The sequence below is a fragment of the Oryctolagus cuniculus genome, chromosome 11, assembly GCF_051225735.1.
Source record: "Oryctolagus cuniculus isolate XC-2025 breed Fujian yellow rabbit chromosome 11, ASM5122573v1, whole genome shotgun sequence".
Lineage (NCBI taxonomy): Eukaryota > Metazoa > Chordata > Mammalia > Lagomorpha > Leporidae > Oryctolagus > Oryctolagus cuniculus.
This window is the reverse complement of record NC_142877.1, coordinates 123503254-123531236: the sequence shown is the minus strand read 5'-3', so window position 1 is coordinate 123531236 and position 27983 is coordinate 123503254. Positions and strand designations below refer to the sequence as shown.

Sequence of the window (27983 nt, the reverse complement as noted above, 5' to 3'; positions counted from 1 at the left end):
AGGCGCACGGCGTGGCCGGGCGGGCCGGCTGGCTGGGAAGATGGCGGCGGAAGTCCTGGCCACCGCTGCCGCCGCGGAGCGGGCCCGGGGTATCCGGGGTGCGCGGTCCAGAGCCGGGGCCGGGCCATGAGCGCGCTGCCCTCGAGTCCCCGAGCCGCGGAGCCCGCCCGCGCCCCTGGGTCCGCCCCGCGCCCCTCGCCATGGCGCGGCTCGCGGACTACTTCGTGCTGGTGGCGTTCGGGCCGCACCCGCGCGGTAAGTGCCGCGGCTGAGGGCCGGGGGCCCGGGCCCGGGGGCCGGAGGCCGGCTGGGAGCTGGAGCTGAGGGCCGGCGCCTGGGAGCCCTGGCCCCGGGCCGTCGGCGAGGTGCTGCGGCCGCTGGGCCCGCGCGAGGCCGGCCGGGGCACCTGCGGCTGTGCCGGGGCGGTGGGCAGGGACCGCGTGATGGGGGCGAGTGCTCCGGCGGCGACCGGGGAAGTGGGAGGGCCCCGGGGCGGCTCAGCCTCCCGGACTCCGCGTGGGGTGGGATGGGCCGTGCGCCTTGGCCGGCTGCCGGGGGCATGGGTGGTTCTCTGCCGGCGCCTCCTCTGCCCCGATGCTGGGTCTGAAGCCTCGAGCAGGCTTGGTGGGGTGCCGGCGAGGGGATGGGGTTCGGGAGCCTCCTCGCGGAGAGGTGTGTTCGAGCTGGGGCTGCGAGGGTTGCAGGAGGAAGTGCCGGGAGCGGGCGAGCACTTTGCTGGCGAAGGGCCTGCTGTGCGGCCCGTGTCAGCCAAGCCCCGGGTGGGGGCCCGTGTGGGGGGTCCGTGTCTGCGCTCAGCACCTGTGTCCGAGAGCCCTCAGCCCAGGGGGCAGGAGGAGACGGAGCCTGACGATGACATCAGCATTGGCCGGCGTCCTTGGAGTGCCAGGCCCTGCACAGCCCTTTGTGTGCATGATGTGCGCTTCCTCCACCCAGCAGCCCACCCAGGTTGCCTGATGGTGCCCTCCTCTGTCGCGGGCGCGGAGTGAGGCGCGGAGAGGGTGAGCGCCCGCTCCAGGCCGGCGCGCGGGGGCAGGGTGTCGTCCAGCTCGGCTCTGACATCAGGCTGGGGCTGGACCTGGAGCTGAGGCTGAGCCCTCCTGCCAGTCCAGCTGCTGCCGTCACACCCAGCGCAGGACTGGCCGCTCTGCTGAGCCTCCGTTTGCACTGTCCGTGTGTCCACCCCCACCTGCTGGACCCGGCGTGATTTCTTGGTGTGTCCCTCCCCTGCACACTCAGCTCAGTGCCCGCTCCTCCTCTCTGCTGCCGTCTATGCGAGCGCGCGGCTGCTGGCACCGTCAGTCGGGAGCATCTGTCTTCAGAGTTCTCGCAGGGGAGGACCACGGCGTGCCGGTCACCCGTCCTCCGTGCCCGCAGGCTCGCTGTCAGTGCTGTGCTGGCCCGCAGGGGAGCGCCGTCTGCTCCCAGGCACGTGTGGTGGGCAGTGGGGAGGCCCCACCCGCCGCCTGGTGCAGAGCCGTGCATGGGTCCAGGGAGGTGAGGCCAGCCGAGGGCTGCCCCGGTGTGGGGACCTTGGCTGGGGCAGGGGCGGGAGCAGAAGCCGGGCTGGGGGGTGGCGGTAGTGACGGTGGGTGAGCGGAGACATGCGTGGACTCCGGGATGCTTTGTGTTTGTGGCGGGAGCTGCGTGGGGGCGGTCACCTCTGGCACGTGTAGCCTTTGAGCTGGACAAGGTAGCAGGCGGGAGCCTGAGGTGCCGCTCACCCTGCGTGGCGGGGAGGAGTGAGTGACTCCCGGGCTGCCCGCCGCACTGGCGGCAAGGGAGCCCCGGAGCTGGCTGGAGCTGGTCATCTGCCGGCTGCCTGCCTCCTGCATTCCTGGGAGGGACAAGCTGACACGGGGCCCGGGCCAGGGGCTCAGGCTGCAGTGAGGGAGCCAGACGGTCCCTGAAGCCGTGAGGTCGGTGATCCGGCCTGGCTGTGTCTGGAGGTGAGAGGGCGCACTCACCGCCTGGGCTGTGTAGCGGCACCAGGAGGCTCCAGGAGTGTCCTGCTGACGACAGGGCACGTGGGGAACATCTCTAGGCGCAGCCCCGACAGGTGCCTAAGGAAGGCGGAGGCTCCCAGGGCCTGGCAGGCCCAGGCCATCTGGGCAGCTGTGCAAGGTTTTGAGTTGGGGGGCTGGTTGGGGTAGCAGAGTTTGTATTTGACCTGGGTCTGCGCTTCCTGTCTCGAGTTGCTGGGTGCAGGACCTGGGTGCTAAGCCTTTGGCTCAGCTGCCTGTGTTGGGTCTGAGGTCTGAGGCAGCGTCTTGGTGATCACTCGAGGGGCATGGAGAAGCCACGAAGGTAAGCGTCTGGGCTGACGTGGGTGCGGGCGGCTGGCCCCGCCCACCTGCAGGCCCTGCCGCTGGAGAGCACCTTCTGCGTCCTGGTCCTGTCTCGGGTCAGCTCAAGGACCAGACGGACCACCCTGCCGGCCTCGGGGCCAGGAAGGCCTGGGCGGTGGTCCGCTGATGTAACACAACCTAGCCAGTGCTAAGGCGTCTTTGGGACACTCAAGGAGACACTCTTGACCTGACCATGACCTGGCTGGCAGCCCTGGTGCTGCAGAGGCCACGTGCGTGGGTCAGAGGTGGGGCTGGCCCCGGCACCCGAGAAGCAGACCTTTCACCCCAGGCCTTGCCTCTCTCACACCTGACGCTCGATGAGCTGGCTGCGTTCTCGGCCGCCTGCTGTCCCCACCCACGTTCCCGTCCTCCCTCTCAAGCAGGTTGGGGCTGTCTGGGTTGGCCTCAGCTGCCTCCCAGCCCCCACCCTAGCAACCTAAGGGGTCGAAAGCTTTGGGTCAGAGCCGCAGTGGTCTGACTGGGGTGGGAGGAGGACTGGGGAGTGAGGGGGGGGGGGCTGCAGGAACCTGCTGCTGCTGCTGCTTTTTCCTTCTCTTCCTACAGCCGGGCTTGGGCCGGGCCGTGGGGCTGCCAGTGCCGCCCAGCGTCCTCACGGGTGCGAGGCCTGGCAGACGAGGCAGTGGGGCTGCCCAGTGTCCTCACAGGAGGAGGAGGCAGTGGACCTGCCAGTGCCGCCCAGGGTCCTCTCGGGCGCACAGCCTGGCAGACGAGGAGGCTGCTTCCTTCCCTTGCCACCCCACAGCGTGTGCTGGCGAGGCCAGGCTCTGGGCGTCGGAGCCTGGCACTGGGACGAGGTGTTGCCAGGAGATGACAGGGTGTGCACTCTGAGTTGTCCCCCTGGCCAGCCCCCCTTTCAGGCCTGCTGCCCACGCGGGGCTGACTGTGGGGTGTGGCTGCAGGACAGTGCTCCGGGAGGGACTTTGAGGACAGGGCCCTGGCTTTTCCCCTGGGGTGTGCCTCAGGGAACCTCGCCGCCCCTTTTCCAGCCCCCCAGAGAGTACCGCGAGCCACACAGCTGTGCTGTTTGCACGGGAAGAGAAGCTGCCCTCCCTCCTGGCGGCCCTGAGAGGTGCTCGGCTGTGCAGGTCCCTGCAGAGGACGCTGGGGTGACGTGGCAGAGCCTGGCCGCGGCCTGCCTCCTGGGAGTGTGGAGCTGAGGTGCATCTGGGGTCTCAGAGGGGTGAGGGGGAGTTACCCCCAGGCTGCGCTCTGGAAGCTGTTTGCTTGTAGCCAGCGGTGAGCCTTCAACCAGCCCTAATCAGGCTGTGGTCTGCGCCAGGCACCGGCACTCGCCGTCCGGCACAGCCAGCCGGCAGGTGCACCTGTCGTCACGGCAGACTCGGTGGAGAAAAGGCAGTTGCCGGGCTCCTCCTCCAAGACCTGGCTCGGGAGAGAGCTTCCCAGAGGAGGGGCGCTGTGAGATGGGTAGGGCAGGTCTGGGGCCGCTGGGGCCCAGAGGAGGAGCTCAGGCAGAGAGGCCCGCCCGCTGGGTCACTGGCTACCCCGGGGTGGGCAGCTGCAGCTCCAGGGCAGTGGACCCCTGCAGAGCCCTTGAAGCTGAGGAGTGGGGGGGAGGGTGGTGTGGACAGTGGTCTCCTCCTCTGTGCCCACTCTGTTGGGATGAGAGGCTGCTGGGAGCAGCCCTCTGATGGCCACCTGCTCCGCCTGGCCTCGGGGAGGCCATCAGCAGAGGCTGCTGTCCCTGGCTGCATACTCTCTCCTCCTTTCTCCGCCTGCTGCCTCGTGGCAAGAACTGGGTGAGCCCTGGGTGCCAGCCAGGGCTGGGCCCAGATGGTGGTTTAGGGCTGAGCACAAGGAGGCCCTTGGTGGAGTGGGTGGGGGGAGGAGCCACAGCGTAGGGAGTGTGCGCATATGAGCTGGCCTGGGCCTGTTGAGGATGGTCCTTGGGGGTGGGACTGAAGAGACCCACAGTGGGGTAGCCCATAGGTGTGTGTAGGTAGGTGCAGCCCCAGCAGACACCTGCAGCCCCCCCGCCCCGACACCTGTCCCCTGTGGGGTGGCTGTGGAGATGGGGGAGGGGAGCAGGAAGCTGAGGTTTTGTGAGTCAAGAGTCAGCCCCTCTGCTCCCCGTCGCTCCCAGCTGAACAGCAGCCTGCCGGTGCTGACGTCCTGGGCCCCGGCTGTCCCGTGAGGCTGTGGCCTGGCACCTGTGCCTTCAGGGGAGCTGGGAGTGTGTGCTGTCGGGTCACTGGGGTTGGTCATGTGCCCAGATGGACTGAGCTGTCTGGATGTGAGGCTGCAGCGGGCTTTGGGGTTTCAAGGAGTAGAAGGAGTTCCTGGCCTCCCTCCAGCCCCTCCCCCACCCCACCCCCACCCCCAGCCTTTCTTCCTGGCCCAAGGGACCTGGGGCAGAGCTCAGTGTGCTCCCCTGTGGCCTGTGCGGGCTGGGTGCAGGCCCTTTGCCACCACCGTCTCGTGTTCCTCTGAGACCTGCCGCACCCCTGCCCCGGTGGGCAGAGGCTGTGCGGGCACCTTCCTTGGGCATCTTTTTTCCTTCAAACCCTTGTGTCGAGGGCTGACTTTCAACAGACCGCAGTGAGGCAGCTGCTCTGCTGCGTACGAAGCCCCAGCCTCGAAGCAGGTGGTCCTCCAATGGTTTAGCACCAGGTTCCCCACGCCTGTGCATCGCGGGAGGACAGCCCCTTTTCCAGCTGTGCCCCGTGTCCCAGGACAAAGGGGACACACACAGGACACGCGGTGGGGGACGGCTCCTTGGGCACCTTGAGATCTTGACGTGCTGGCTGTGAGATGTGATGTGCACAGCAGCACGTGCTGGACCTGGCGCCGGACCTGTCGGGGCCTGTCTCTGGGGTGGCCTGGGGACTGTGAGCCACGTGGACGCCCCCTACAGGAGCGGGTGGTGGCAGAGGCCTCTTGAACCCGCCACAGGGGTGAGTCCTCTGTGCACATGCTGTGGCCCAGGTTTACTGGTGACAGGGAGCTCTTGAGTGCGTCCTGTAGGCCAGACCTGTGCCCTTGCTGATGGCGCTCGCGCCCTGCGGCTGTGGGGGCACCAGGGGCTGAGGGCCTGTGTCGGAGGTCGGCTCTGGGGGCAGAGGCTAAGGGGGCTGTGCAGGAGCCAGAACTGCCGGCCCCAGGGGAGGGGCCCTGTTCTGTGAGAGTGAGCGGGAGGGAGAGGGCCCTGGTGTGCGGTGCTCACAGGGACAGGGCCTGGCCTGTGGAGGGAGGAGGGAGGAGGGCCCTGGTGTGCGGTGCTCACAGGGACAGGGCCTGGCCTGTGGAGGGAGGAGGGAGGAGGGAGGAGGGCCTGGTGTGTGGTGCTCACAGGGACAGGGCCTGGCCTGTGGAGGGAGGAGGGAGGAGGGGGGAGGGCCTGGTGTGTGGTGCTCACAGGGACAGGGCCTGGCCTGTGGAGGGAGGAAGGAGGAGGGAGGAGGGCCTGGTGTGTGGTGCTCACAGGGACAGGGCCTGGCCTGTGGTGGCTCTGAGGTCCTGGTTGCCGGGCAGTCCCTCCACACAGAAGTATTTCTAGGGAACTGGTGGACCTGAGAGCTAAGCCTAGGCTGGTGCCAGGTGGAGACCTGGGGAGCTGGGAGTCTCCACTTGGGTCCAGAGGCCTGTGCCAGTGGTGGGCGCAGGAGGGGGAGGTGGGAGAATGCACTGAACAGTTGCCCCTCTCCTTTTAAGATTGATTTATTTATTTGAAGGTGAGAGTTAAACACAGAGAAACAGACAGACAGATTTTCCATCCACTGGTTCCCTCCCCTAATGGCTGTAATGACTGGGGCTGGGCCAGCTGGAAGCCAGGACCCAGGAGCTTCTTCCGGGTCTCCCATGTGAGTGCAGGGGCCCAAGGGCTTGGGCCATCTTCCACTGCTTTCCCAGGCGTGTTAGCAGGGACCTGGATCAGAAGCGGAGCAGCTGGGACTTGAGCGGGCGCCCATTATGAGATGCCAGCATCGCAGGTGGCGGCTTTGCGGCACTGGCCCCTGAACACGTGCTCTGTCCACAGGGAGTGGGGAAGGCCAGGGCCAGATCCTGCAGCGTTTCCCGGAGAAGGACTGGGAGGACAACCCCTTCCCCCAGGGCATCGAGCTGGTGAGTAGGAGCACCTGCACTCCGGCCTGGCGTGGGGAGGAGCCTCTGCAGCACCCAGCTCCTGCTGCCACCATGGGGGGCCTGGCTGGTGCCGTGTCCTGCTGGGACTTGGTCACAGCAGTGGGGACGGTGTGACCAGAGGCTGCCCCTCTGGCCCCGGGGCCCAGGGTCCCCAGGGCTGCAGAGCCAGGTGCTGCATGTAGTCGGGAACCTCTGGCTGCCGGCAGTGCAGATGCCGGAGGGCAGGTTGGGCGGGGGCAGGTGGCTGTTCCCCTGCAGGTGCGGGTGCAGGCAGCTGACTGCTGGCCCTGCAGTTCTGCCAGCCCAGCGGGTGGCAGCTGTGTCCCGAGAGGAGCCCACCCACCTTCTTCGTTGCTGTCCTCACTGACATCAACTCTGAGCGGCACTACTGCGCCTGCTTGACCTTCTGGGAGCCGGTGGAGCCCACGCAGGTCAGCTGGCAGGTTTCGGGGTACATTGTGTGTGAGGCCGGCGGGTTCTGGGGTACATTGTGTGTGAGGCCGGCAGGTTCTGGGGTGCACTGCGTGTGAGGCCGGCAGGTTCCGGGGTGCACTGTGTGTGAGGCCGGCAGGTTCTGGGGTGCATCGCGTGTGAGGCCGGCAGGTTCCGGGGTGTATCGTGTGTGAGGCCGGCAGGTTCTGGGGTGCACTGCATGTGAGGCCGGCAGGTTCCGGGGTGCACTGTATGTGAGGCTGGCAGGTTCCGGGGTGCACTGCGTGTGAGGCCGGCAGGTTCCAGGGTGCACTGTATGTGAGGCTGGCAGGTTCCGGGGTGCACTGCATGTGAGGCCGGCAGGTTCCGGGGTGCACTGTGTGTGAGGCCGGCAGGTTCTGGGGTGCATCGCGTGTGAGGCCGGCAGGTTCCGGGGTGTATCGTGTGTGAGGCCGGCAGGTTCTGGGGTGCATCGCGTGTGAGGCCGGACCCCTGCCCTTGCTTCTGCCTCTGGGGCTATCTCCTACCCCCGGAGGCCCGAGTTCCTGGAGGGCTGGCCGGCCTGGGCTGGTGAGACGAACTTGTGTCTGTAGGAGGCGGCGTGCGCCGAGCACACTGTGGAAAGGGAGGAGGAGGCCGAGGACGGAGGGCTCGTGCAACTGTCGCCCGCGGTGCCGGCCCAGCCGGGCCAGCTGTTTGCTCCAAAGACACTGGTGCTGGTGTCACGACTGGACCACGCCGAGGTGTTCAGGGTGAGGTGGGCAGCCAGGGCGGTGAGGCAGGCTGTGGCGTGCTGCCGTCGGCTGTACTGCCATTCCCCGATCTGGTCGTGCAGAACAGCCTTGGTCTCATTTACGCCATCCACGTGGAGGGCCTGAACGTGTGCCTGGAGAATGTGGTTGGGAACCTGCTGACCTGCACCGTCCCCCTGGCCGGGGGCTCACAGGTGGGTCTCGCTGCTAGGTGTTTGGGTCCAGCCGGGCGGGGCGCTGCCTGAGGCCTTGGGCGCCCCTCCTGTCTTAGAGCTGCTGTCGTGCAGTCTTGCCTTGGCCCTGCCTGCTCCTCTGGCTCCTGACTCTGCACCTTGGGCCTGGCACCCTTTGGTCTGGTCTCTGTCCTCTCGCTCCGTGGGTGTGTGCCTGTCTCTGCTGTCGGTGTCCTCCTGTCTGCTCCCTGCCTTGTGTGCTGGGTGTCTAACCGTGTCTCTCTGCCTGTCTGTCCCGTGCAGCTGGACTCTGTTGAGGAAGGAGCGGTATGGATTCTTTGTTTCTTCTGCCCTCCCAGGCCCTGTTCCTGTCCCAGGTCAGAGGCAGCCGCCTCCTGCCATGAGCTTTTCTGTAGCACTGCTCGGCAGACAGAGGCAGGGCTTGCCCCAGCCAGCTCCATGTCAGGGTCTCAGGCCTCCAGAGCTCCAGGGGCCTCAGCTCTGGTCACGCTGCTCAGTGCTGACCCTTCTTCCTCTAGAGAACCATCTCTTTAGGGGCCGGTGACCGGCAGGTCATCCAGACCCCGCTGGCCGACTCGCTGCCCATCAGCCGTTGCAGCGTGGCCCTGCTCTTCCGCCAGCTGGGTGAGCCTGCCTGTCCCGTCCCTGCCGCCCTTCCCGGCTCTGGTGCGTCACCGGTGTGGGTTCTCGCCGTGGCTCCGCCTCACCACGCCTGTTCTCCTTTAGGCATCACCAACGTGCTGTCGTTATTCTGTGCCGCCCTCACGGAGCACAAGGTCCTCTTCCTGTCCCGGAGCTACCAGCGGCTCGCCGATGCTTGCCGGGGCCTCCTGGCACTGCTGTTTCCTCTCAGATACAGGTGCCTGACTGCCCAGCACCCCGCCCCCTGCCTGGCCCCTGTGTGGGCTCACCATGTCCTCTGGGGTCCGCAGCTTCACCTACGTGCCCATCCTGCCGGCACAGCTGCTGGAGGTCCTCAGCACGCCCACGCCCTTCATCATCGGGGTCAACGCCGCCTTCCAGGCCGAGACGCAGGAGCTGGTGAGGGCTGTGGCGTGGTCTGCCTCACCCCGGGCCTGCGGGGCCCTGACTGCCTGTTCTTGTGGTCCGTAGCTGGATGTGATTATTGCGGACCTCGATGGAGGCACGGTGACCGTCCCCGAGTGTGTGCACGTCCCACCCCTGCCGGAGCCTCTGCAGAGCCAGACCCACAGTGTCCTGAGCATGGTGCGAGGGACGGCTGGTGCCCCGGGCTTGTGGGATGCCCCTGTCTGGCTGCAGGGGGAGTCCCAGGACCCGAGGCTGGCCATGCAGCTGCCCCGTCCCCCCTGTGTCTGCAGGTCCTGGATCCAGAGCTGGAGCTGGCTGACCTGGCCTTCCCCCCACCCACAGCGTCCACCTCTTCCCTGAAGATGCAGGTGGGGTCCCCTGTGCCTTGCACCCTCTCACGTAGGTCTGCTGGCCCATGGCCGGGCTGCTGGTGCCCCGAATACTGCGGCCCCACCTCCTCGGGCCTCAGGCTCCTGTAGAGCAGACAGCAAGGGGCCCAGGAGCAGAGGAATTGCAAGCTACGAGGTGTGGTGGTTGTGGCAAGGCTGCAGGGAGCCTGAGGAGGGACTGGGCCGGCTCCAAGGGTCCAAGGACCAGCAGCCTGCCCGCAGAGTTCCGGAGGTGCCACTGGGCTCTGAGTGGAGGAGGCGGACGGGCAGGGCTGGGCTGGTGGACCTGGCTCTTACTGTGCCCCCAGGACAAGGAGCTGCGTGCTGTCTTCCTGCGGCTCTTCGCTCAGCTCCTCCAGGGCTACCGCTGGTGCCTGCACATCGTGCGGATCCACCCGGAGCCCGTCATCCGCTTCCACAAGGTGGCTGCCAGGGCGCGGCAGGGGCGGTGGCAGGTGCAGCCCCTGGGGGCCCGGGCTGACCTGCACCTGCTCCCCTAGGCAGCCTTCCTGGGCCAGCGAGGGCTGGTGGAAGACGACTTCCTGATGAAGGTGCTGGAAGGCATGGCCTTTGCGGGCTTCGTGTCCGAGCGCGGGGTCCCCTACCGCTCCACAGACCTGTTTGACGAGGTGTGCCCGCCCTGCTCTGCCTGCCCACCCCCCCACCCCTGCTGGCTGCTGTGGCCCGCCTCACCTGCCTCCTGCCCCCCCAGCTGGTGGCCCACGAGGTGGCGCGCATGCGTGCGGACGAGAGCCACCCTCAGCGCGTGCTGCGCCACGTCCAGGAGCTGGCAGAGCAGCTGTACAAGAACGTAAGCCCGTGGGCGGTGTGGGCGGGGCGTCTGCTGCCCAGCCCGGCCTGCTGCCCACGCCCACCCCTCCGCCCCCAGGAGAACCCATACCCGGCCGTGGCCATGCACAAGGTGCAGAGGCCAGGGGAGGCCAGTCACCTGCGGCGGGCACCCCGGCCCTTCCCCCGTCTGGACGAGGGCACCGTGCAGTGGATCGTGGACCAGGCGGCCGCCAAGATGCAGGGCGCGCCCCCTGCCGTGAAGGCTGAGCGGAGAACCACTGTGCCCTCGGGACCCCCCATGAGTGCGTACGCAGGAGGGGGGGACGGGCCAGGCCCTCGGTGGGGTGGGGCACGGGCAGGCCAGCGTGTCCTGTCTCCGCAGCGGCCATCCTGGAGCGGTGCAGCGGGCTGCACGCCAACAGCGCCCGCCGGCTGGAGGTGGTGCGTAACTGCATCTCCTACGTGTTCGAGGGCAAGATGCTCGAGGCCAAGAAGGTGAGGCCTGGCCAGTGGCCTTCAGGAGGCTCGGCTCTCGCCCGGGCACTGCCCGACCGCTGGAGGTGGCTGGGCTGGCGTCTTCCCTGGTCTCAGCGGCTGGAGAGCCCGTCAGGGATCTCACCCCGGCCTGTGGAAGAGGCTCTAAACGCTCTCCCGTGGGTCTCCCGTGTCGTGGTGTCCCCGTGCAGCTCCCGGCTGTCAGGAGGCACGTGGGGCCCCTGAGCCGCTCAGGCTCACGCCGTCCAGATCTGAGCCCCCAGGTAGCTCCAGGCCTGCGAGCCTGTGGGCGCCGCAGCCTGGGCGGGACACTCGCCCACGCGTCCGCACGTCTGCCTTCCTGTCTGGGCTGGTCGGGAAGCCCCGGCTCTGGGCCCATACTCGCTGTGTGCTTGGCTTTGGGTCCCTCTGTGCTCGAACCAGTGCTCTGGCCACCTGCCGGCCACCCCTCGTCGCTCCATTTGCCCTCAGCCCTGTGCCCCACTCGTCCCTGCCCCCAGCTGCTCCCGGCCGTGCTGAGGGCCCTGAAGGGACGTGCCGCCCGCCGCTGCCTCGCCCAGGAGCTGCACCTGCACGTGCAGCAGAACCGCGCGGTCCTGGACCACCAGCAGTTTGACTTCGTCGTCCGCATGATGAACTGCTGCCTGCAGGTGAGGCTGGGCCCTGGGCTTTGGGTGGGGGGTCGGGAGACACCGGGCGCAGGAACCTGGGCTTTGGGTGGGGGGTCGGGAGACACCGGAGGCTGGGGCCCTGGGCTTTGGGTGGGGGGTCGGGAGACACTGGAGGCTGGGGCCCTGGGCTTTGGGTGGGGGGTCGGGAGACACTGGAGGCTGGGGCCCTGGGCTGTGGGTGGGGGGTCGGGAGACACCGGAGGCTGGGGCCCTGGGCTTTGGGTGGGGGGTCGGGAGACACTGGAGGCTGGGGCTCTGGGCTTTGGGTGGGAGGTCGGGAGACACTGGAGGCTGGGGCCCTGGGCTGTGGGTGGGGGGTCGGGAGACACTGGAGGCTGGGACCCTGGGCTTTGGGTGGGGGGTCGGGAGACACCCTGTCCTCGCCCTGCCCGGGCGACCCCGGGGCACATGGTGGCTGCAGGCGGACAGGGACGTTCTGTGAGAGGGGAAGGGTCCCAGTGGGCTCAGCGCTCTGCCCACAGGACTGCACCTCCCTGGATGAGCACGGCATCGCAGCCGCCCTGCTGCCCCTGGTCACGGCCTTTTGCCGGGTGAGTGCTGGGCTGGCCCCGGGTGTCCTCCTGGCTCTGGCCGGCAGCTCTGGATGACCTGCAGCCCTCACCCGGCCTCTGCAGAAGCTGAGCCCAGGAGTGACGCAGTTTGCGTACAGCTGCGTGCAGGAGCACGTGGTGTGGAGCACCCCGCAGTTCTGGGAAGCCATGTTCTATGGGGACGTGCAGACCCACATCCGGGCCCTCTACCTGGAGCCAGCTGAGGACCGCGCCCCTTCCCAGGTGTGCAGGACTGCCGGGGCGTGGGGCAGGGCCCAGGCCTGTGTGCCCCTGGCTCACGTGCTGTGTGCTCTGCAGGAGGTCGGGGAGGCGCCGTCCCAGGAGGACGAGCGCTCGGCCCTGGACGTGGCTTCCGAGCAGCGGCGCCTGTGGCCGACGCTGAGTCGCGAGAAGCAGCAGGAGCTGGTGCAGAAGGAGGAGAGCACGGTGTTCAGCCAGGCCATCCACTATGCCAACCGCATGAGCTACCTGCTGCTGCCGCTGGACAGCAGCAAGAGCCGCCTGCTGCGGGAGCGGCCGGGGCTGGGGGACCTGGAGAGCGCCAGCAACAGCCTGGTCACCAACAGGTGGGGGCAGGGCCGGGGCGGGGCCTTGCGCCGAGGGCCGGGGCTGGGGCCGCGGCCTGTGCCCACGGTCCCCTCCCTGGCCCAGCATGGCGGGCAGCGTGGCTGAGAGCTACGACACGGAGAGTGGTTTTGAGGACGCAGAGACCTGCGACGTGGCCGGGGCCGTGGTCCGCTTCATCAACCGCTTCGTGGACAAGGTCTGCACCGAGAGCGGGGTCACCAGCGACCACCTCAAGGGGCTGCATGTCATGGTGCCAGGTATGGGGGCTGAGATGTGGGGACACTTGCTCGGGGTGGGGGGAGCTGCAGGGCCCCGGGTGTGAGCCCTGGTCTCCCCTAGACATCGTGCAGATGCACATCGAGACGCTGGAGGCCGTGCACCGGGAGAGCAAGAGGCTGCCCCCCATCCAGAAGGTGCGTGGGGCTGGCAAGGCTGGGGGGCCGGGGGCAGGGGGCGGGGCTTCCTCCTGAGGCCCCGCCCCTGTCCCCCGAGCAGCCCAAACTGCTGCGGCCGCGCCTGCTGCCCGGCGAGGAGTGCGTGCTGGACGGCCTGCGCGTCTACCTGCTGCCCGACGGCCGTGAGGAGGGGGCAGGGGGCAGTGGGGGGGGGCCCGCGCTGCTCCCCGCTGAGGGTGCTGTTTTCCTCACCACGTACCGCGTCATCTTCACGGGGATGCCCACCGACCCCCTGGGTGAGCCTGCAGCCCTCCCCGCCCCAGCCAGCTCTCTGGGGTGGGCTACCTTGCTGGGGAGGTGGCCGGGGTCTGCTCCTCCTCCCTCCCCGGGACTCCCCAGCCTGGTTCCCTGCGGGTCTGCGGGCCCTTCCTCTTCCTTGCTTCTGACTGCCTGGCCTGTGGTCAGTGGGGGAGCAGGTGGTGGTCCGCTCCTTCCCCGTGGCCGCGCTGACCAAGGAGAAGCGCATCAGCGTGCAGGCCCCCGTGGACCAGCTCCTGCAGGACGGGCTCCAGCTGCGCTCCTGCACCTTCCAGGTGGGAGCCTCGCATGGGTCCTGCCACTGAGGTTGCCGCGGTTCGCGCGGTGCTTACCGTGACACGAGCGTGGGGCCTTCCCTTGCGGCTCGGCTGCTTCTGCACCCAGAAGTACCAGGGTCGGGCGGGGCCCTGGGGGCTGCCCAGACCCTTGAGGGCTGCCCCGCCTCTCGCAGCTGCTGAAGATGGCCTTCGACGAGGAGGTGGGGTCTGAGAGCGCCGAGCTTTTCCGGAAGCAGCTGCACAAGCTGCGGTACCCGCCAGACATCCGGGGCACCTTTGCCTTCACCCTGGGCTCCGCCCACACGCCCGGCCGGCCGCCCCGGGGTGCCAAGGAGAAGGGCCCTTCTCTCAGGTATGGAAGGGGGGTCCCAGGGCTGGGCAGCCAGGCCCCAGCTGTGGGCGACCCCGTGCCCTGGTTCCCCGCCCCCGTCTCACGGTGCTGGCGCTGCGCGTGCAGAACCCTGTCCCGGAACCTGGTGAAGAACGCCAAGAAGACCATCGGGCGGCAGCACGTCACCCGCAAGAAGTACAGCCCCCCTGGGTGGGAGCACCGGGCACAGCCCCCCGCAGAGGACCAGGACGACGAGATCTCAGGTGGGGGCCGGCGGGGCGGCGCGGGCGAGGATGCCCCGGGAAGGACCAGGCGGGCCGGTGCTCCGTGTGACGCGCCCACGTGCCGGCCTGTGCAGTGTCGGAGGAGCTGGAGCCCAGCACGCTGACCCCGGCCTCAGCCCTGAAGCCCTCAGACCGCATGACCATGAGCAGCCTGGTGGAGCGGGCGTGTTGCCGTGACTACCAGCGCCTCGGCCTCGGCACCCTGAGCAGCAGCCTGAGCCGGGCCAAGTCCGAGCCCTTCCGCATCTCGCCGGTCAACCGCATGTACGCCATCTGCCGCAGGTGAGCTGGCCGCCGGGGCGTGGGGAGCGCAGGTGGTGTGGGGCCCGTGGCTGGGCCTGGGGCACGGCCTCTGGCGGCCCTCACGTCTCTACCCCCTTGCAGCTACCCGGGGCTGCTGATTGTTCCCCAGAGCGTCCAGGACAACGCCCTGCAGCGCGTGTCCCGCTGCTACCGCCAGAACCGCTTTCCTGTGGTGTGCTGGCGCAGCGGGCGCTCCAAGGCCGTGCTGCTGCGCTCCGGCGGCCTGCATGGCAAGGGCGTGGTCGGCCTCTTCAAGGCCCAGAACGCCCCTTCTCCAGGTACCGGCCCTGTTCCCAGCCTGGGCTGCTGCCCTGCCCCACTCTGCCCTGCCCAGCCCCGGCCCCAGCCCTACCCTCTTCCCCAGGACAGTCCCAGGCGGACTCGAGCAGTTTGGAGCAGGAGAAGTACCTGCAGGCCGTGGTCAGCTCCATGCCCCGCTACGCGGATGCGTCTGGACGCAACACGCTCAGCGGCTTCTCTTCGGCCCACATGGGCAGTCACGGTGAGTGCCCTCGGGGCTGGGGTGGGCGGGGAGGACTTTGGGGCGTTTATGGCCGACTTGCCAGGAAGGGGCGGGAGTGACTGGGTGTAGAGCAAGGAGGGGGTCCCTCTGGGTGCTGGTGGTGCTGGGGCAGAAAGCCTGGCTGGCCAGGTAAGTGTCCCGGGGCCCTGCGGCCGTGACCAGCCTGCCTCTCCATCTCTCTGTCTGGGTCTCTGGGGCCTGGGAGTTGGCTGCAGCCCTCGAGACCCCCCCTGCTCCTTCCCATCACTCCCTCCCCCGCTGAGCCTCTGTCCTCATCTGTCCTTGTCTGCTGGCCTCCCCATCACTGTCCCTACCTGCCACACACCTCTGAGCACCTGCACATGCTGAGAGGGTCCAGGCTGGCCTTCGGCCCTGGAGCCGGGCCGTCCCGCCTCGTCCCTGTGAGGTGGGGCCTGGAGTCCTGTGTTTCAGGCTGGCCCTGGGCTCAGGGTGCAGGGAGCAGGCGCATCTGTAGCTCTGCCCCCAACATGGGGTGCACAGCCCTGAGAGCTGTGGAAGCTGTGACAGGAGGTGAAGCCCCCTGCCCCGCGTGCTCACTGTGACAGGAGGTGAAGCCCCCTGCCCCGCGTGCTCGCTGTGACAGGAGGTGAGCCCCCTGCCCCACGTGCTCACTGTGACAGGAGGTGAAGCCCCCTGCCCTGCGTGCTCGCTGTGACAGGAGGTGAAGCCCCCTGCCCTGCGTGCTCGCTGTGACAGGAGGTGAAGCCCCCTGCCCTGAGAGCTGTGGGAGCTGTGACAGGAGGTGAAGCCCCCTGCCCTGAGAGCTGTGGGAGCTGTGACAGGAGGTGAAGCCCCCTGCCCCGCGTGCTCGCTGTGACAGGAGGTGAAGCCCCCTGCCCTGCGTGCTCGCTGTGACAGGAGGTGAAGCCCCCTGCCCTGAGAGCTGTGGGAGCTATGACAGGAGGTGAAGCCCCCTGCCCCGCGTGCTCGCTGTGACAGGAGGTGAAGCCCCCTGCCCTGCGTGCTCACTGTGACAGGAGGTGAAGCCCCCTGCCCTGAGAGCTGTGGGAGCTGTGACAGGAGGTGAGCCCCCTGCCCCGCGTGCTCGCTGTGACAGGAGGTGAAGCCCCCTGCCCCGCGTGCTCACTATGCTCACCTGCAGCCCTCACCTGTGCCTGTGCCCCACACGGGCCCCTGCGCGAGGAGTTTTCTCTTTTAAAGACAGAGCAAGGTCTTAACGTTTGTTCTTCACTCCCTAAGTGGCTGCAACAGCCAGGCCCGAGCCAGGCCCGAGCCAGGCCCGAACCAGGTGTCAGGAGCTCCACCCTGGTCTCCCACATGGGTGGCAGGCACGCAGGTACTTGGATCATCTTGGCTGCCTTCCCTGGATTGGAAGCCCGGCAGCCGGAACTTGAACCTGCATGTGTCAAGAGCAGTGGCCTGGGGCTGGCGCCGTGGCTCACTTGGTTATTCCTCTGCCTGCGGTGCCGGCACCCCATACGGGCCCCATGTGGGCCCTGGTTCTAGTCCCAGTTGCTCCTCTTCCAGTCCAGCTCTCTGCTGTGGCCCGGGAGGGCAGTGGAGGATGGCCCTGCTTGGGCCCTGCACCACATGGGAGCCCAGGAGGAAGCACCTGGCTCCTGGCTTCGGATTGGCATAGTTCTGGCTGTAGCAGCCATTTGGGGGGTGAACCAATAGAAGGAAGACCTTTCTCTCTGTCTCTCTTCACTGTCTAACTGTGTAAAAAAAAAAAAAAAAAAACAACAACAACAACAAAAAACACCACAACAACCAGTGGCCTAACCCCCTGCTGTGTCTTTCTGAACACGTGTGCTCCCCGTAATTTGACTGTTTATTTGAGAAAGGCAGAGGTAGATGGCTCCCTTCCGGCCCACGCGCCGGATGTCCACATCAGCTGGGAGCCGGGAACTGAACCCAGGTCTCCCACATGGGCTTCAGGGGCCCAACTGCTCGAGCCATCTGCTGTCCCGGGGTCTGCATTAGGAAGCTGGACTCAGGAGAGGAGCTGGGACTTGAACCCAGGCACTCTGATGCGGGATGGGGGTGTCCCAAGCTCTGCCACGTGCCCACCCCTCGGCTGTCTGTGTCTCTTGTTACGGGTGCTGACCGCTGGGCGGGGGGGCCCAGAACAGGGCGGGGGGCTGCAGGAGGCGCTCCTCTCCCTGCCAGGGTCCCTGTGCCCTCTGGTTCAGAGGGTCCGAGTGGTGCCTGCAGGGACGCCTCGGGTCTGTCAGCCGCCCAGGCCTGTACCTTCCGCGAGTGTCCCTTGGACATCTCCGACCGTTTCTATTCTGAGCCGGCACTGCCTCCAGGCTCAGATTCAGTGTCCCCCCAGTTGAGGGAGTGGGGCCGCCTTTGACAGGCAGAGCTGTGGCTCCTCTCGGCTGTGTCTTGTCCTCCTCTTCCTAAGGACGTGCCAGGTCCTGGCCATGTCTCAGGTCGGCGCCAGTCCTCAGGGGCAGCATCAGAGGATGCCGGCTGTGGCAGGCGGCAGATGTGGCCTCACGGCCCTCTCGTGTCCCCCGTGGGCTCTGCAGGGAGCTGTACGCAGGCAGGGCTGGGTGCTTGGAGACCGCCACGGGAGCTCAGGTGCCGCCTGGCCACCAGGGTCAGGCCTCTCAGGTCCCACGGCCACACCTCCAGGACACCTTGTTCCAGCAGACCCAGGTCTGCCTGGGACCAGGCTGAGCGTCCTCCTGTCCTCCACCTTCAGAAGTCTCCGGACTTCCCTTCCTGCAGACGCTGCTGTGCATCCTGGGTGGAGGCCACTTCCTGGCCCCATACGGAGAAGCACCCGGGCAGGGGAGGCGTCTGGGAGGGAGGCGTCTTGGTGCAGGGGCGGTGTGTGCAGGAGTCTGGGAGGGAGGGGTCTTGGGGGGGCGGCGTGTGCAGGAGTCTGGGAGGGAGGGGTCTTGGGGGGGGGTGGCGTGTGCAGGAGTCTGGGAGGGAGGGATCCTGGTGGGGGGCGGCGTGTGCAGGAGTCTGGGAGGGAGGGGTCTTGGGGGGGTGGCGTGTGCAGGAGTCTGGGAGGGAGGGGTCTTGGTGGGGGGCGGTGTGTGCAGGATTCTGGGAGGGAGGGGTCTTGGTGGGGGGGCGGCGTGTGCAGGAGTCTGGGAGGGAGGGGTCTTGGGGGGGTGGCGTGTGCAGGAGTCTGGGAGGGAGGGGTCTTGGTGGGGGGCGGTGTGTGCAGGATTCTGGGAGGGAGGGGTCTTGGTGGGGGGGCGGCGTGTGCAGGAGTCTGGGAGGGAGGGGTCTTAGTGGGGGGTGGTGTGTGCAGGAGTCTGGGAGGGAGGGGTCTTGGTGGGGGGCGGCGTGTGCAGGATCTGGGAGGGAGGGGTCTTGGTGGGGGGCGGCGTGTGCAGGAGTCTGGGAGGGAGGGGTCTTGGTGGGGGGCGGCGTGTGCAGGAGTCTGGGAGGGAGGGGTCTTGGTGGGGGGCGGCGTGTGCAGGAGTCTGGGAGGGAGGGGTCCTGGTGGGGGGCGGCGTGTGCAGGATCTGGGAGGGAGGGGTCTTGGGGGGGTGGCGTGTGCAGGAGTCTGGGAGGGAGGGGTCTTGGTGGGGGGGCGGCGTGTGCAGGAGTCTGGGAGGGAGGGGTCTTGGGGGGGGCGGTGTGTGCAGGAGTCTGGGAGGGAGGGGTCTTGGTGGGGGGGCGGCATGTGCAGGAGTCTGGGAGGGGGGGGTCTTGGTGGGGGGGCGGCGTGTGCAGGATCTGGGAGGGAGGGGTCTTGGGGGGGTGGCGTGTGCAGGAGTCTGGGAGGGAGGGGTCTTGGTGGGGGGGTGGTGTGTGCAGGAGTCTGGGAGGGGGGGGTCTTGGTGGGGGGGCGGCGTGTGCAGGATCTGGGAGGGAGGGGTCTTGGGGGGGTGGCGTGTGCAGGAGTCTGGGAGGGAGGGGTCTTGGTGGGGGGCGGCGTGTGCAGGAGTCTGGGAGCGGGGGTCTTGGTGGGGGGCGGCGTGTGCAGGAGGTGCTGAGGACCAGGTTGCCCCGAGTGACCTGAGTGGGGAGAGGACGCGTCTGGGGACAGCCCAGAGACCCTGCCCCTCCTCGCCATATGGGACTCTTGTCTGGCCCCAGACGCAGCTCTGGGTGTTCCTCTGAGACTAGGGACTTGTCATGAGCCCTGCTGCCTCTGGCGCGGCCTTTGGGAATCTGGCCTGTTCGTCCCCCTCCCCTGCCAAGCTGTGCACACCCCCGGCCTGGGGCCAGGCCTGAGCCTTCTCTCTGCTGTACCCCCAGTGCCCAGCCCCAGAGCCAGGGTCACCACGCTGTCCAACCCCATGGCGGCCTCGGCCTCCAGACGGACCGCGCCCCGAGGTACCGTACCTGGCCCGCACAGGCCGGCCCTCCCTCAGCCTGTACCGAGGTGCCCTGGGCACTAACCTCCACACGGAACACTAACGGCCCCCTCCCTCGGCGCGGGTTCCTAACCTGCCTCTCACTGGGTCCTGCTGCACACACTAACACAGGCCACTCCCATGTGTCTCTGGGCTTCCTTGTGCGCCAGCCCCTCCCTCCCTGCTGCCCCCTCCCTGGAAGCCAGGCCCTGCCGGCCCCAGGTAAGTGATGCCCCCCAAGGGCTGGGGGGCTCAGCTGGTCTTTCCTCCGCAGGTAAGTGGGGCAGCGTCCGGGCCAGCGGGCGCAGCAGTGGGCTCGGCACCGACGTGGGCTCCCGGCTCGCCGGCAGAGATGCGCTGGGGCCCCCCCAGGCCAATGGGGCCCCTCCTGAGCCAGGCTTTCTGCGGCCCCAGCGTGCAGCCCTCTACATCATTGGGGACAAAGCCCAGCTCAAGGTGATGGGGGTGGGGGCCGGCACTGGGGGGCGGGAGGTGGGGCGTGAGACTGAACACGTCTCAACCGTGCCTGGGCTCCCTCCAGGGTGTGCGGCCCGACCCCCTGCAGCAGTGGGAGCTGGTGCCCATCGAGGTCTTCGAGGTCAGGCAGGTGAAGGCCAGTTTCAAGAAGCTGCTGAAAGCCTGTGTGCCCGGCTGCCCTGCTGCTGAGCCCGGCCCCGCCTCCTTCCTGCGCTCTCTGGAGGACTCGGAGTGGCTGACCCAGGTCCTGCCCTGCCCCGCCCCTCTGCCTGCCTGGTGCTGGGGCAGCACAGGCCACTTCCCCCCGGGGACAGGTCGGCAGTGAGAGTGGCCAGGGCTGGGATGCGGGTCGGGGGTGGCCTCCTGGGCCCAGGTGCCCGGGTGAGTGCGTGCCGGAGGGCTGAGGAGGGGGGCCCTGGCACCCCGAGGGAGGGGGAGCTGAAGCTGACGGTCAGCAGGAGCACAGCGGCCCCGCCGCGCAGCCTCACGGGGCGCTGCGGACGCGTGGTCTCCGGGCCTGGTGCCAGGGTCAGAGTTGCCTGTCCTGCAGATCCACAAGCTGCTGCAGGTGTCGGTGCTGGTGGTGGAGCTGCTGGACTCTGGCTCCTCTGTGCTGGTGAGCCTGGAGGACGGCTGGGACATCACCACGCAGGTGTGTGGCTGCCCGGGGCGGGGACCAGGGCTCCCAGGCCGCCCCTCCGGCCCGCTGGCAGCTGGCGCCTGTTCTGTGCCAGGTGGTGTCCTTGGTGCAGCTGCTGTCAGACCCCTTCTACCGCACGCTGGAGGGCTTCCGCCTGCTGGTGGAGAAGGAGTGGCTGTCGTTTGGTCATCGCTTCAGCCACCGAGGGGCCCACACCCTGGCCGGGCAGAGCAGCGGCTTCACGCCCGTCTTCCTGCAGTTCCTGGACTGCGTCCACCAGGTTGGCAGGCGGCCGAGGGGGCGGGCGGGTGGCCGTGCGCTGCCCCTGACCGCCGACTCCCGTGTGCCAGGTTCACCTGCAGTTCCCCATGGAGTTTGAGTTCAGCCAGTTCTACCTCAAGTTCCTCGGCTACCACCACACCTCCCGGCGCTTCCGCACCTTCCTGCTGGACTCGGACTACGAGCGCATTGAGCTGGGTATGTGGGCGGGACCTGGGACGGCGGCTGGTTGGCAGGGCTCGGGCTCAGCGCTGCCCCCTGCAGGGCTGCTGTACGAGGAGAAGGGGGAGCGCAGGGGCCAGCTGGCCTGCAGGTCCGTGTGGGAGTACGTGGAGCGACTCAGCAAGAGGACACCCGTGTTCTACAACTACATGTACGCGCCTGAGGACACGGAGGTGAGCCGGGGCCCGGTCGGGCAGGGCGGCTGGCCGGCCGTTGGTGCCCCGGGTGCTCAGTGCCAGCCCTGCCCCCAGGTCCTGCGGCCCTACAGCAACGTGTCCAACCTGAAGGTGTGGGACTTCTACACGGAGGAGACACTGGCTGAGGGCCCGCCCTATGACTGGGAACTGGCCCAGGGCCCCCCCGAGCCCCCCGAGGAGGAACGGCCTGACGGAAGCGCTCCCCAGAGCAGGCGCCGTGTGGTGTGGCCGTGCTACGACAGCCGCCCCCGTGCCCAGCCCGATGCCATCTCACGCCTGCTGGAGGTAACGTGTGGACCAGATGGCGTGGGTGGGGCGCGTTCCGGTGTCAGCACGGCGGGCGGCCAGGGCCGGCTGGGTGGGTGTGTGCAGGGTCACGCGGGATGCCCCTCTGCTCTGGCTCTCAGAGGCCCAGGCACCACCCTGGGTTCAGCCCCGAGGGAGCACGGATCTCCCAGAACCACCCCCACCCCTCCACGTGAGCCGCTGTGCTTCTGGGCGCTTGTCCTGGCAGCTTGCGGGCGGTGGTGGGCTCTCGCCCTGCGGGCGGTGGTGGATTCTCGCCCTGTGGGCGGTGGTGGCCTCTCGCCCTGCGGGTGGTGGTGGGCTCTCGCCCTCCGGGCGGTGGTGGGCTCTCGCCCTGCGGGCGGTGGTGAGCTCTCGCCCTGCGGGCGGTGGTGGGCTCTCGCCCTGCGGGCGGTGGTGGGCGCGTCTGCTCAGGCTCCGGAATCAGGAGACCCCTGGGAAGCAGAGGAGCCCAGTGCAGGGCTATTTGGTGCTGGTGTGTGTTGCCGTTGAGAGGGTGCCCCTTCTGTACCTGCGCGGTCGGTCCCCAGGTGCAGAGCTCAGCAGGGTCTGTGCTCCGCTCCCTGACGCTGGCTGTGTGGCCTTGGCCGTCATCTGAGGGCCTCAGGGCTTCTGTTCGCTGGTGTGGGCAGCGGGGGTGCTGACTGATGCCTTGCGGGAGGTGGAACGTATTTTGATGGCGCGGCGTGGGGCCAGGCCCAGAGGCACTGAGCATCCAGGGGTTTGGGGGAGCATGGGGTCGTGGTTTTGTGCCTGAGGGTGGCCCACAGGCACCCACAAGTCCCTCTGTCTCTGGTGCTGCTGGCCTGCGAGGCTGGGTCAGCTTTCCCAGGACAGCATCCGCGCAGCCTGTCGGTGCCGATACTTCTGTTTTTGACTCGTCTGGGTCTTTGTAACAGGATTTGGGTCTTCTTTTTGCCTAATCTGATTGTCTTAGGATTTTTAGTTGAATTACAATTAATGTAGTTGTTGATAGGGTTGGGCTTAAGGATAGCACCTTGTTGATTTCACCCATTTATTTTTTGCTCCTTTTCCCCCTTTTTCTGTCTGAAATTGTGTTGTTGGTACTCAGTCTTATGTACTTTGAGCAGTACCTCTGTGTTTGCTGTTTTCCTAGTGGTCTCCCGGGACGGCAATTGTAGTTTATTTTCAACACAGCAGTTCACACACGAGAACTTACAGCGTGTACTTGTGTCGGGAGGGAGCTTCCACTGCCGAATGCCCACGGTAGAGCCAGGAGCCAGGAACACCGTCCGGGTCTCCCTCGTGGGTGGCAGGGCCAAGGTGGCTCAGCTGGAGCTGGGATCAAGCAGAGCCGGGACTTGAACCCGGGCACTCCAGTTTGGAATGTGGGCGTCCCGCCCGGCATCTCACACCTGCACCGAACACCTGTCACACTCTCGGGCTGGTGTGGGAGCAGCAAGTGACGGCGCCATGCACTGCAGGGCCTCCCCACGCCAGGAGGAGGACGGCGTTTCTGGCTTCTTGCTTTGGCCTGGGCCAGCTCTGGCTGTTACGGCCATGAAATGGGAGAACTCTCTTTCTCTGCATTCTCTTTCCAAATAGATAAATGATTTTTAAAAAAGATTTATTTATTTATTTATTTGAAAGGCAGAGTTACAAAGAGAAGGAGCTGCAAAGAGAGAGAGAGAGGTCTTCCATCCACTGGTTCATTCCCCAGTTGACCGCAATGGCTGGAGCTGCGCTGATCAGGAGCCAGGAGTCTCTTGGGGTCTCCCCACGCGGGTGCAAGGACCCAAGGACTTGGGCCATCCTCCACTGCTTTCCCAGGCCACAGCAGAGAGCTGGATCGGAATGGAGCAGCCGGGACTCAAACTGGCACCCAAATGGGAGGCCGGCACTGCAGGCAGTAGCTTTACCCGCTGTACCACAGCACTGGCCCCAATAAATAAATTTTAAAATGTTTTTCTTACAACGCAGGTTTGCGGCACAGATTCCTCAGCTTTTGTTCTCTGAAAATGTATTAATTGTACTCTTATTTATTTATTTAATTTATTAGAAAGGCAGAGTTAGAGAGGGAGAGGTGGTTCACTCCCCAAAACGGCCAGGGCTAGGCCAGATTGAAGCCAGAAACCAGGAGCTTCTTCCAGGCCTCCTATGTGGGTGCAGGGGCCCAAGGACTTGTACCCTCATCCACTGCTTTCCCTGGAGCATTAGCAGGGAGCTGGATTGGAAGTGGGGCAGCTGGGACTTGAACTGGCCGTCTGGTATGATACACTGGCATCACAAGGCATAGCCTACCCTGCCAGCCCCTATTTGTTCTATTTAAAAATAGTTTTGGGGGCTGGCACTGTGGTGTAGGGGGCTGAGCCAACCCCTGTGGCACTGGCATCCCATGTGGGTGCTGGTTCCTGTCCCAGCTGCTCTTCTTCTGATCCAGCTCTGCTGTGGCCTGGGAAGGCAGTAGAAGTGCTTGGGCCCCTGCACCCGTGTGAGAGGCCCAGAAGCAGCTCCTGGCTTCTGACTGGCCCAGCTCCTGCTGTTGCGGTCATTTGGGGAGTGAACCTGCAGATGAAAGATCTTTCTCTGTGTCTTTCCCCGTCTGTAACTCTACCTCTCAAGTAAATAAAATCTTTAAAAAATTCTGTAAAAATTCTTCATTTAATCCTTATGTTCATCTTTAAGTCTTGAAACACACATGGATAGTGACTGTTGCAAATTTCCTGTGTGTGCTGTGTGCTTCATTTCTGGGTCTGTGTCTTAACGTGTGCCTGCCGCTTTGCTTCTCTGGTCAGTTGCTGTAAGCTGGACCGTGCGCGCCCTGCGTCCTTTAGGGTGGTCTTTGCCAGGCTTCTGAGCTCTGTGAGGAGCACTCCTAAGGCAGAGCGCCTGCAGGGTTGCAGTCGAAGTTGCCATTTCCAGGGACCCGAGGCCGGGCAAGGGTTTACCTTGGCTCCCGGGTCAGGTGCAAGGCTGAGCGCCTGTGTGCCGGTGCCCTTGCTGGTGGAGTCCCAAGGCAGCCCAGGGCATCACACAGAAGATAATGGGCCATGCACGTCTCCTGTCTCTGCTTCTTTCCCTCCAAAGATTGATTGGTATATGTGAAATTCTGATTTTGTGTGTCAGAGAGGGGACGGGGGAGCGAATGTTCCGTTTGCTGGGCACTATCCAGATGGCCACGGCAGCTATCCACCCAGACTCTCAGTTTACCCTGAGTCCTTGGGCACCCGTCTGCTGCCCCCTGGGCACGTCAGCAGGGAGGGGCACGGAGGGGACGTGCCACGGCGCCAGCCCCAAGGGCCCACCTGGTCCGATCGCCTCCCAAAGGCCCCCGTTTGTCAGATGAAATTCCCACCATTTTTTTTTCTTTTTTTTTAATTTAAAAGGAAGTTACAGAGAGGGAGAGAGTCTCCAGTCTGCTCATTCACTCCCCAGTGGTGCAATGGCCAGGGCGGGGCCAGGCTGGAGTCTCCCACGTGGACGGCAGGGGCCCAAGCACCGGGCCACCTTCCGCTGGTTCCCGGGGCTCCTTTGCAGGGAGCGGGATCACCGTGGAGCAGCTGTGTGGGCGGCAGCGTAACCTGCCGTGCTGCCCCAGCTCACCCCCCGGCGCCTCACAGTGGAGGGGGGACCCTCACCGCACGGCTGTGGCTCTGGCTGTCTGGGACTCCTCACCTTCCAGCATCGTGGAGCCGCCTGTCCTCTCCAGGCCTTGCTGCCCGCACCCGGCAGCTTCACTGGGCCTCCTGTGGGTTTCTAGCGCTGCCTTGTGACCTGCCTGCGAGGTGTCCCTAAGCTCACACCTCTGCCCTCTCACTCAGCAGGGCCCCAGACAGGGTGCCGGGCGGTTGTAGGGCTTACCTGCGTGGTCCTGAGACAGCTGCTTCCTGCTCACGTCGGTCCTGGCTGCGTGTGGAGACAAGTCAGCGATCTGTCCCCCAGTTTCCCATTTGTTCTTTGGGAGAGAATGTGTCTTTTTACTTCTGTTTGGTTTTCCTGAAACGTGTGTGTGTGTGTGTGTGTGTGTGTGTGTGTCCGCTGACCGGCCTGTTAGGGTCTGTACAATGTCATTTGACACATCTGGTTTGGGGAATGTTTCTTAAGAGTTCTTTTTTTTTTTTTTTTTTTGGTAAAACTTATTTATTTGAAAGGCAGAGTTACAGAGAGGGAGAGACAGAGAGGTCTTCCATCTGCTGGTTCACTGCCCAGATGGCCGCAATGGCCAGAGCTGCGCCGATCTGAAGCCAGGAGCTTCTTCGGGTCTCCCACGTGGGTGCAGGGGCCCAAGCACTTGGGCCATCTTCTGCTTTCCCAGGCCATAGCAGACAGTGGGATCAGGAGTGGAGCAGCTGGGTCTCGAACCAGTGCCCATATGGGATGCCGGCACTGCAGACGGTGGCTTTATCAACGCCACAGCACCAGCGCCTGGTTTGGGCAGTTTCTCGACTTCTCTTAACCTCACTCTTGCTGTCTACACTCCAGTTAACACATATTCATTGAATCTCTTTTCTGTTGCTTTCTGGCCTCCTGTCTTCGTGTTCCCCTCTAGCTGTTTTCTTGTGAATAACCTGTGGTTCCCGTTTTCTCCCAGGAGCTGCAGCGGCTGGAGACGGAGCTGGGCCGCTCCCCTGAGCGCTGGAAGGACACCTGGGACCGCGTGAAGGCTGCACAGCGCCTTGAAGGCCGCCCAGATGGGCGTGTGAGTGGGGGCGGGGCAGACAGGGTGGGTGTGTCCCAGAGTGGCCGCAGAGGTTGCCCAGCCCTGACCCAGACCCCACCCTCCCGTCCCCAGGCCACCCCCAGCTCCCTGCTGGTGTCCAGTGTGCCCCACCACCGCCGCTCGCTGGGTGTGTACCTGCAGGAGGGGCCTGTGGGCTCCACCTTGAGCCTCAGCCTGGACAGTGACCAGAGCAGTGGCTCAACTGCATCAAGTTCCCGGCAGGCCGCCCGCCGCAGCACCAGCACCCTGTACAGCCAGTTCCAGACAGCTGAGAGTGAGAACAGGTGGGGAGCCTGCCACCGCTGCACGGACGCTTCTGAGCCGAGGGCCTGGGGCCTTGGCACTCCCCAGGTTGGGGGCACGGGTGCCTTTAGGGTGCTCTGGTCATTTCTGAGGGTGGACAGATCTGTGGGGAAGGCCATGGCCGAGGCCCAAGCGTGAGCAAACGCTTGGGATTGGGATCCAGAACTGGTGATCACAGCCAGGCTGCAGTGGCTGGAGGAGCAGAGGCACGGGGCTGTGGGGTACCCATGAGGCCAGGGCAGGCGGTAGCTGAGGCCAAGCCCAGCAGGACCCGTTCGACCCCTTGAGCCTGAAGAGGGCTGTGCCGTCCTGGTCGTCTGCTGTGTGTGCCTCCTCTGGCCGTGGTGTGGGACACCCTTTACCCTCTGACCTGTGGGGAAGCCTGTAGCCCAGGGACCGCCTTGGCCTGGCTGCTCCCTGATGGCCGGCCTGGGGCGGGTTCTGCTGCCGACACAGGTCCTACGAGGGCACCCTGTACAAGAAGGGGGCCTTCATGAAGCCCTGGAAGGCCCGCTGGTTTGTGCTGGACAAAACCAAGCACCAGGTAAGTGCCCAGTAGGGAGAGGGGGAGGCAGGTGGGGGATGGGCCACCCTGACTCCACCCCCCCCCCCCAGCTGCGCTACTACGACCACCGCGTGGACACGGAGTGCAAGGGTGTCATTGACCTGGCCGAAGTGGAGGCTGTGGCGCCTGGCACGCCCACCATGGGCGCCCCCAAGACCGTGGATGAGAAGGCCTTCTTTGACGTGAGCCCAGGCTGGGGCCGGGGGTGGAGGGGGAGGGGCTGTCCATGGTGCGGGGGGGCCGTGGAGTCAGCGACCCGCCCCTCCCCAGGTGAAGACGACGCGTCGCGTTTACAACTTCTGTGCCCAGGACGTGCCCTCGGCCCAGCAGTGGGTGGACCGGATCCAGAGCTGCCTGTCAGACGCCTGATCCTCCCGGCCCTGCCCGGGCTGCTCTGCTTCCAGTCGTTACAGACCACTAGGGGTGGGCAGGGCCGCCCCGGCCATGTTTACAGCCCCGGCCCTCGACAGTATTGAGGCCCCGAGCCCCCAGCACTTGTGTGTACAGTCCCCTCCCCCTCCAGGAGCCCCCCACCGCCCGGCCGGCGCTAACTTATTGAGGCATTGTGGCTGAGTGTTGTGCGAGAGGCAGCCATGGTACAGCCCCAAGACGGGCCTGTAAATAGTCCACCCAGCCCAGCCCTGTCAGTGTGCTGGCCCCGGCCGGCCGGCCGCAGGTGAACTGTTTCTAGAACCAGAGTCTATATAAAGAGAACTAACGATGTGTTCCCGTGCCTGCCTCACCCACGTCCCCCGCCCCTCCGTGAGCCTGTGGCCCTGCAAGTCTTCAGTCTGCCCAGAAAGGTGATGTCGTCCCCATGGGCCTTCCCTGCTACCTGGACCCACCCATCTCCCCAGCCTGCATGGCCACCTCATTCCTCCGGGCCTGACAGGGATGGAGGGGACGGCCTCTAGGGTGGAAGCTGGCGTCAGGGAAGCCACAGGGGGTCGTGGGGGGGGGCAGTTCAGCATGCAGGTCGTGGAGCTGGCTGGTCCCTGGTCAGACAAGTGAGCTGGTGGGAGGCTTGCTTGGTTCCCAGGGAGTGGTGGGGAGAGGTTCCTCGCGGCATGGGGGTGCCTGGCAGAGCTCGGGGTGATGCCCGTGGCAACCTGACGGGGTTCCGGTTCTCGGGGTGCCCTTGTGGTTTCTGTGGCTGTGACTGCCCT

At 66.2% G+C, this 27983-nt stretch overlaps 1 protein-coding gene across 5 annotated transcripts; it reads left to right on the top strand.

Moving 5' to 3' along the window:
* Window positions 1-6: 6 nt before the first annotated feature.
* SBF1 (SET binding factor 1) lies at window positions 7-27540 on the top strand. Of its 5 annotated transcripts, XM_070053091.2 has the most exons (42): window positions 9-255; window positions 6382-6467; window positions 6782-6919; window positions 7514-7672; window positions 7756-7866; window positions 8149-8172; window positions 8385-8490; window positions 8593-8725; window positions 8799-8907; window positions 8980-9093; window positions 9207-9284; window positions 9614-9727; window positions 9806-9934; window positions 10018-10116; window positions 10195-10399; window positions 10480-10592; window positions 11093-11242; window positions 11746-11814; window positions 11899-12057; window positions 12133-12401; window positions 12487-12659; window positions 12742-12815; window positions 12898-13093; window positions 13263-13390; window positions 13567-13745; window positions 13851-13987; window positions 14083-14290; window positions 14393-14589; window positions 14676-14813; window positions 19050-19127; window positions 19422-19603; window positions 19689-19868; window positions 20175-20276; window positions 20359-20544; window positions 20615-20741; window positions 20808-20938; window positions 21017-21247; window positions 25821-25928; window positions 26022-26233; window positions 26709-26796; window positions 26868-26999; window positions 27088-27540. In XM_070053091.2, the coding sequence occupies exons 1-42, from the start codon at window positions 201-203 to the stop codon at window positions 27184-27186; spliced, it is 5706 nt and encodes a 1901-aa protein (XP_069909192.1). In that variant the 5' UTR covers window positions 9-200; the 3' UTR covers window positions 27187-27540. The 5 variants fall into 5 exon arrangements, 4 of the variants coding, with proteins under 4 accessions (XP_069909192.1, XP_069909193.1, XP_069909194.1 ...); XM_070053092.2 differs by lacking the exon at window positions 8149-8172; XM_070053093.2 differs by lacking the exon at window positions 19050-19127.
* The last annotated feature ends 443 nt before the right edge of the window (window positions 27541-27983 follow it).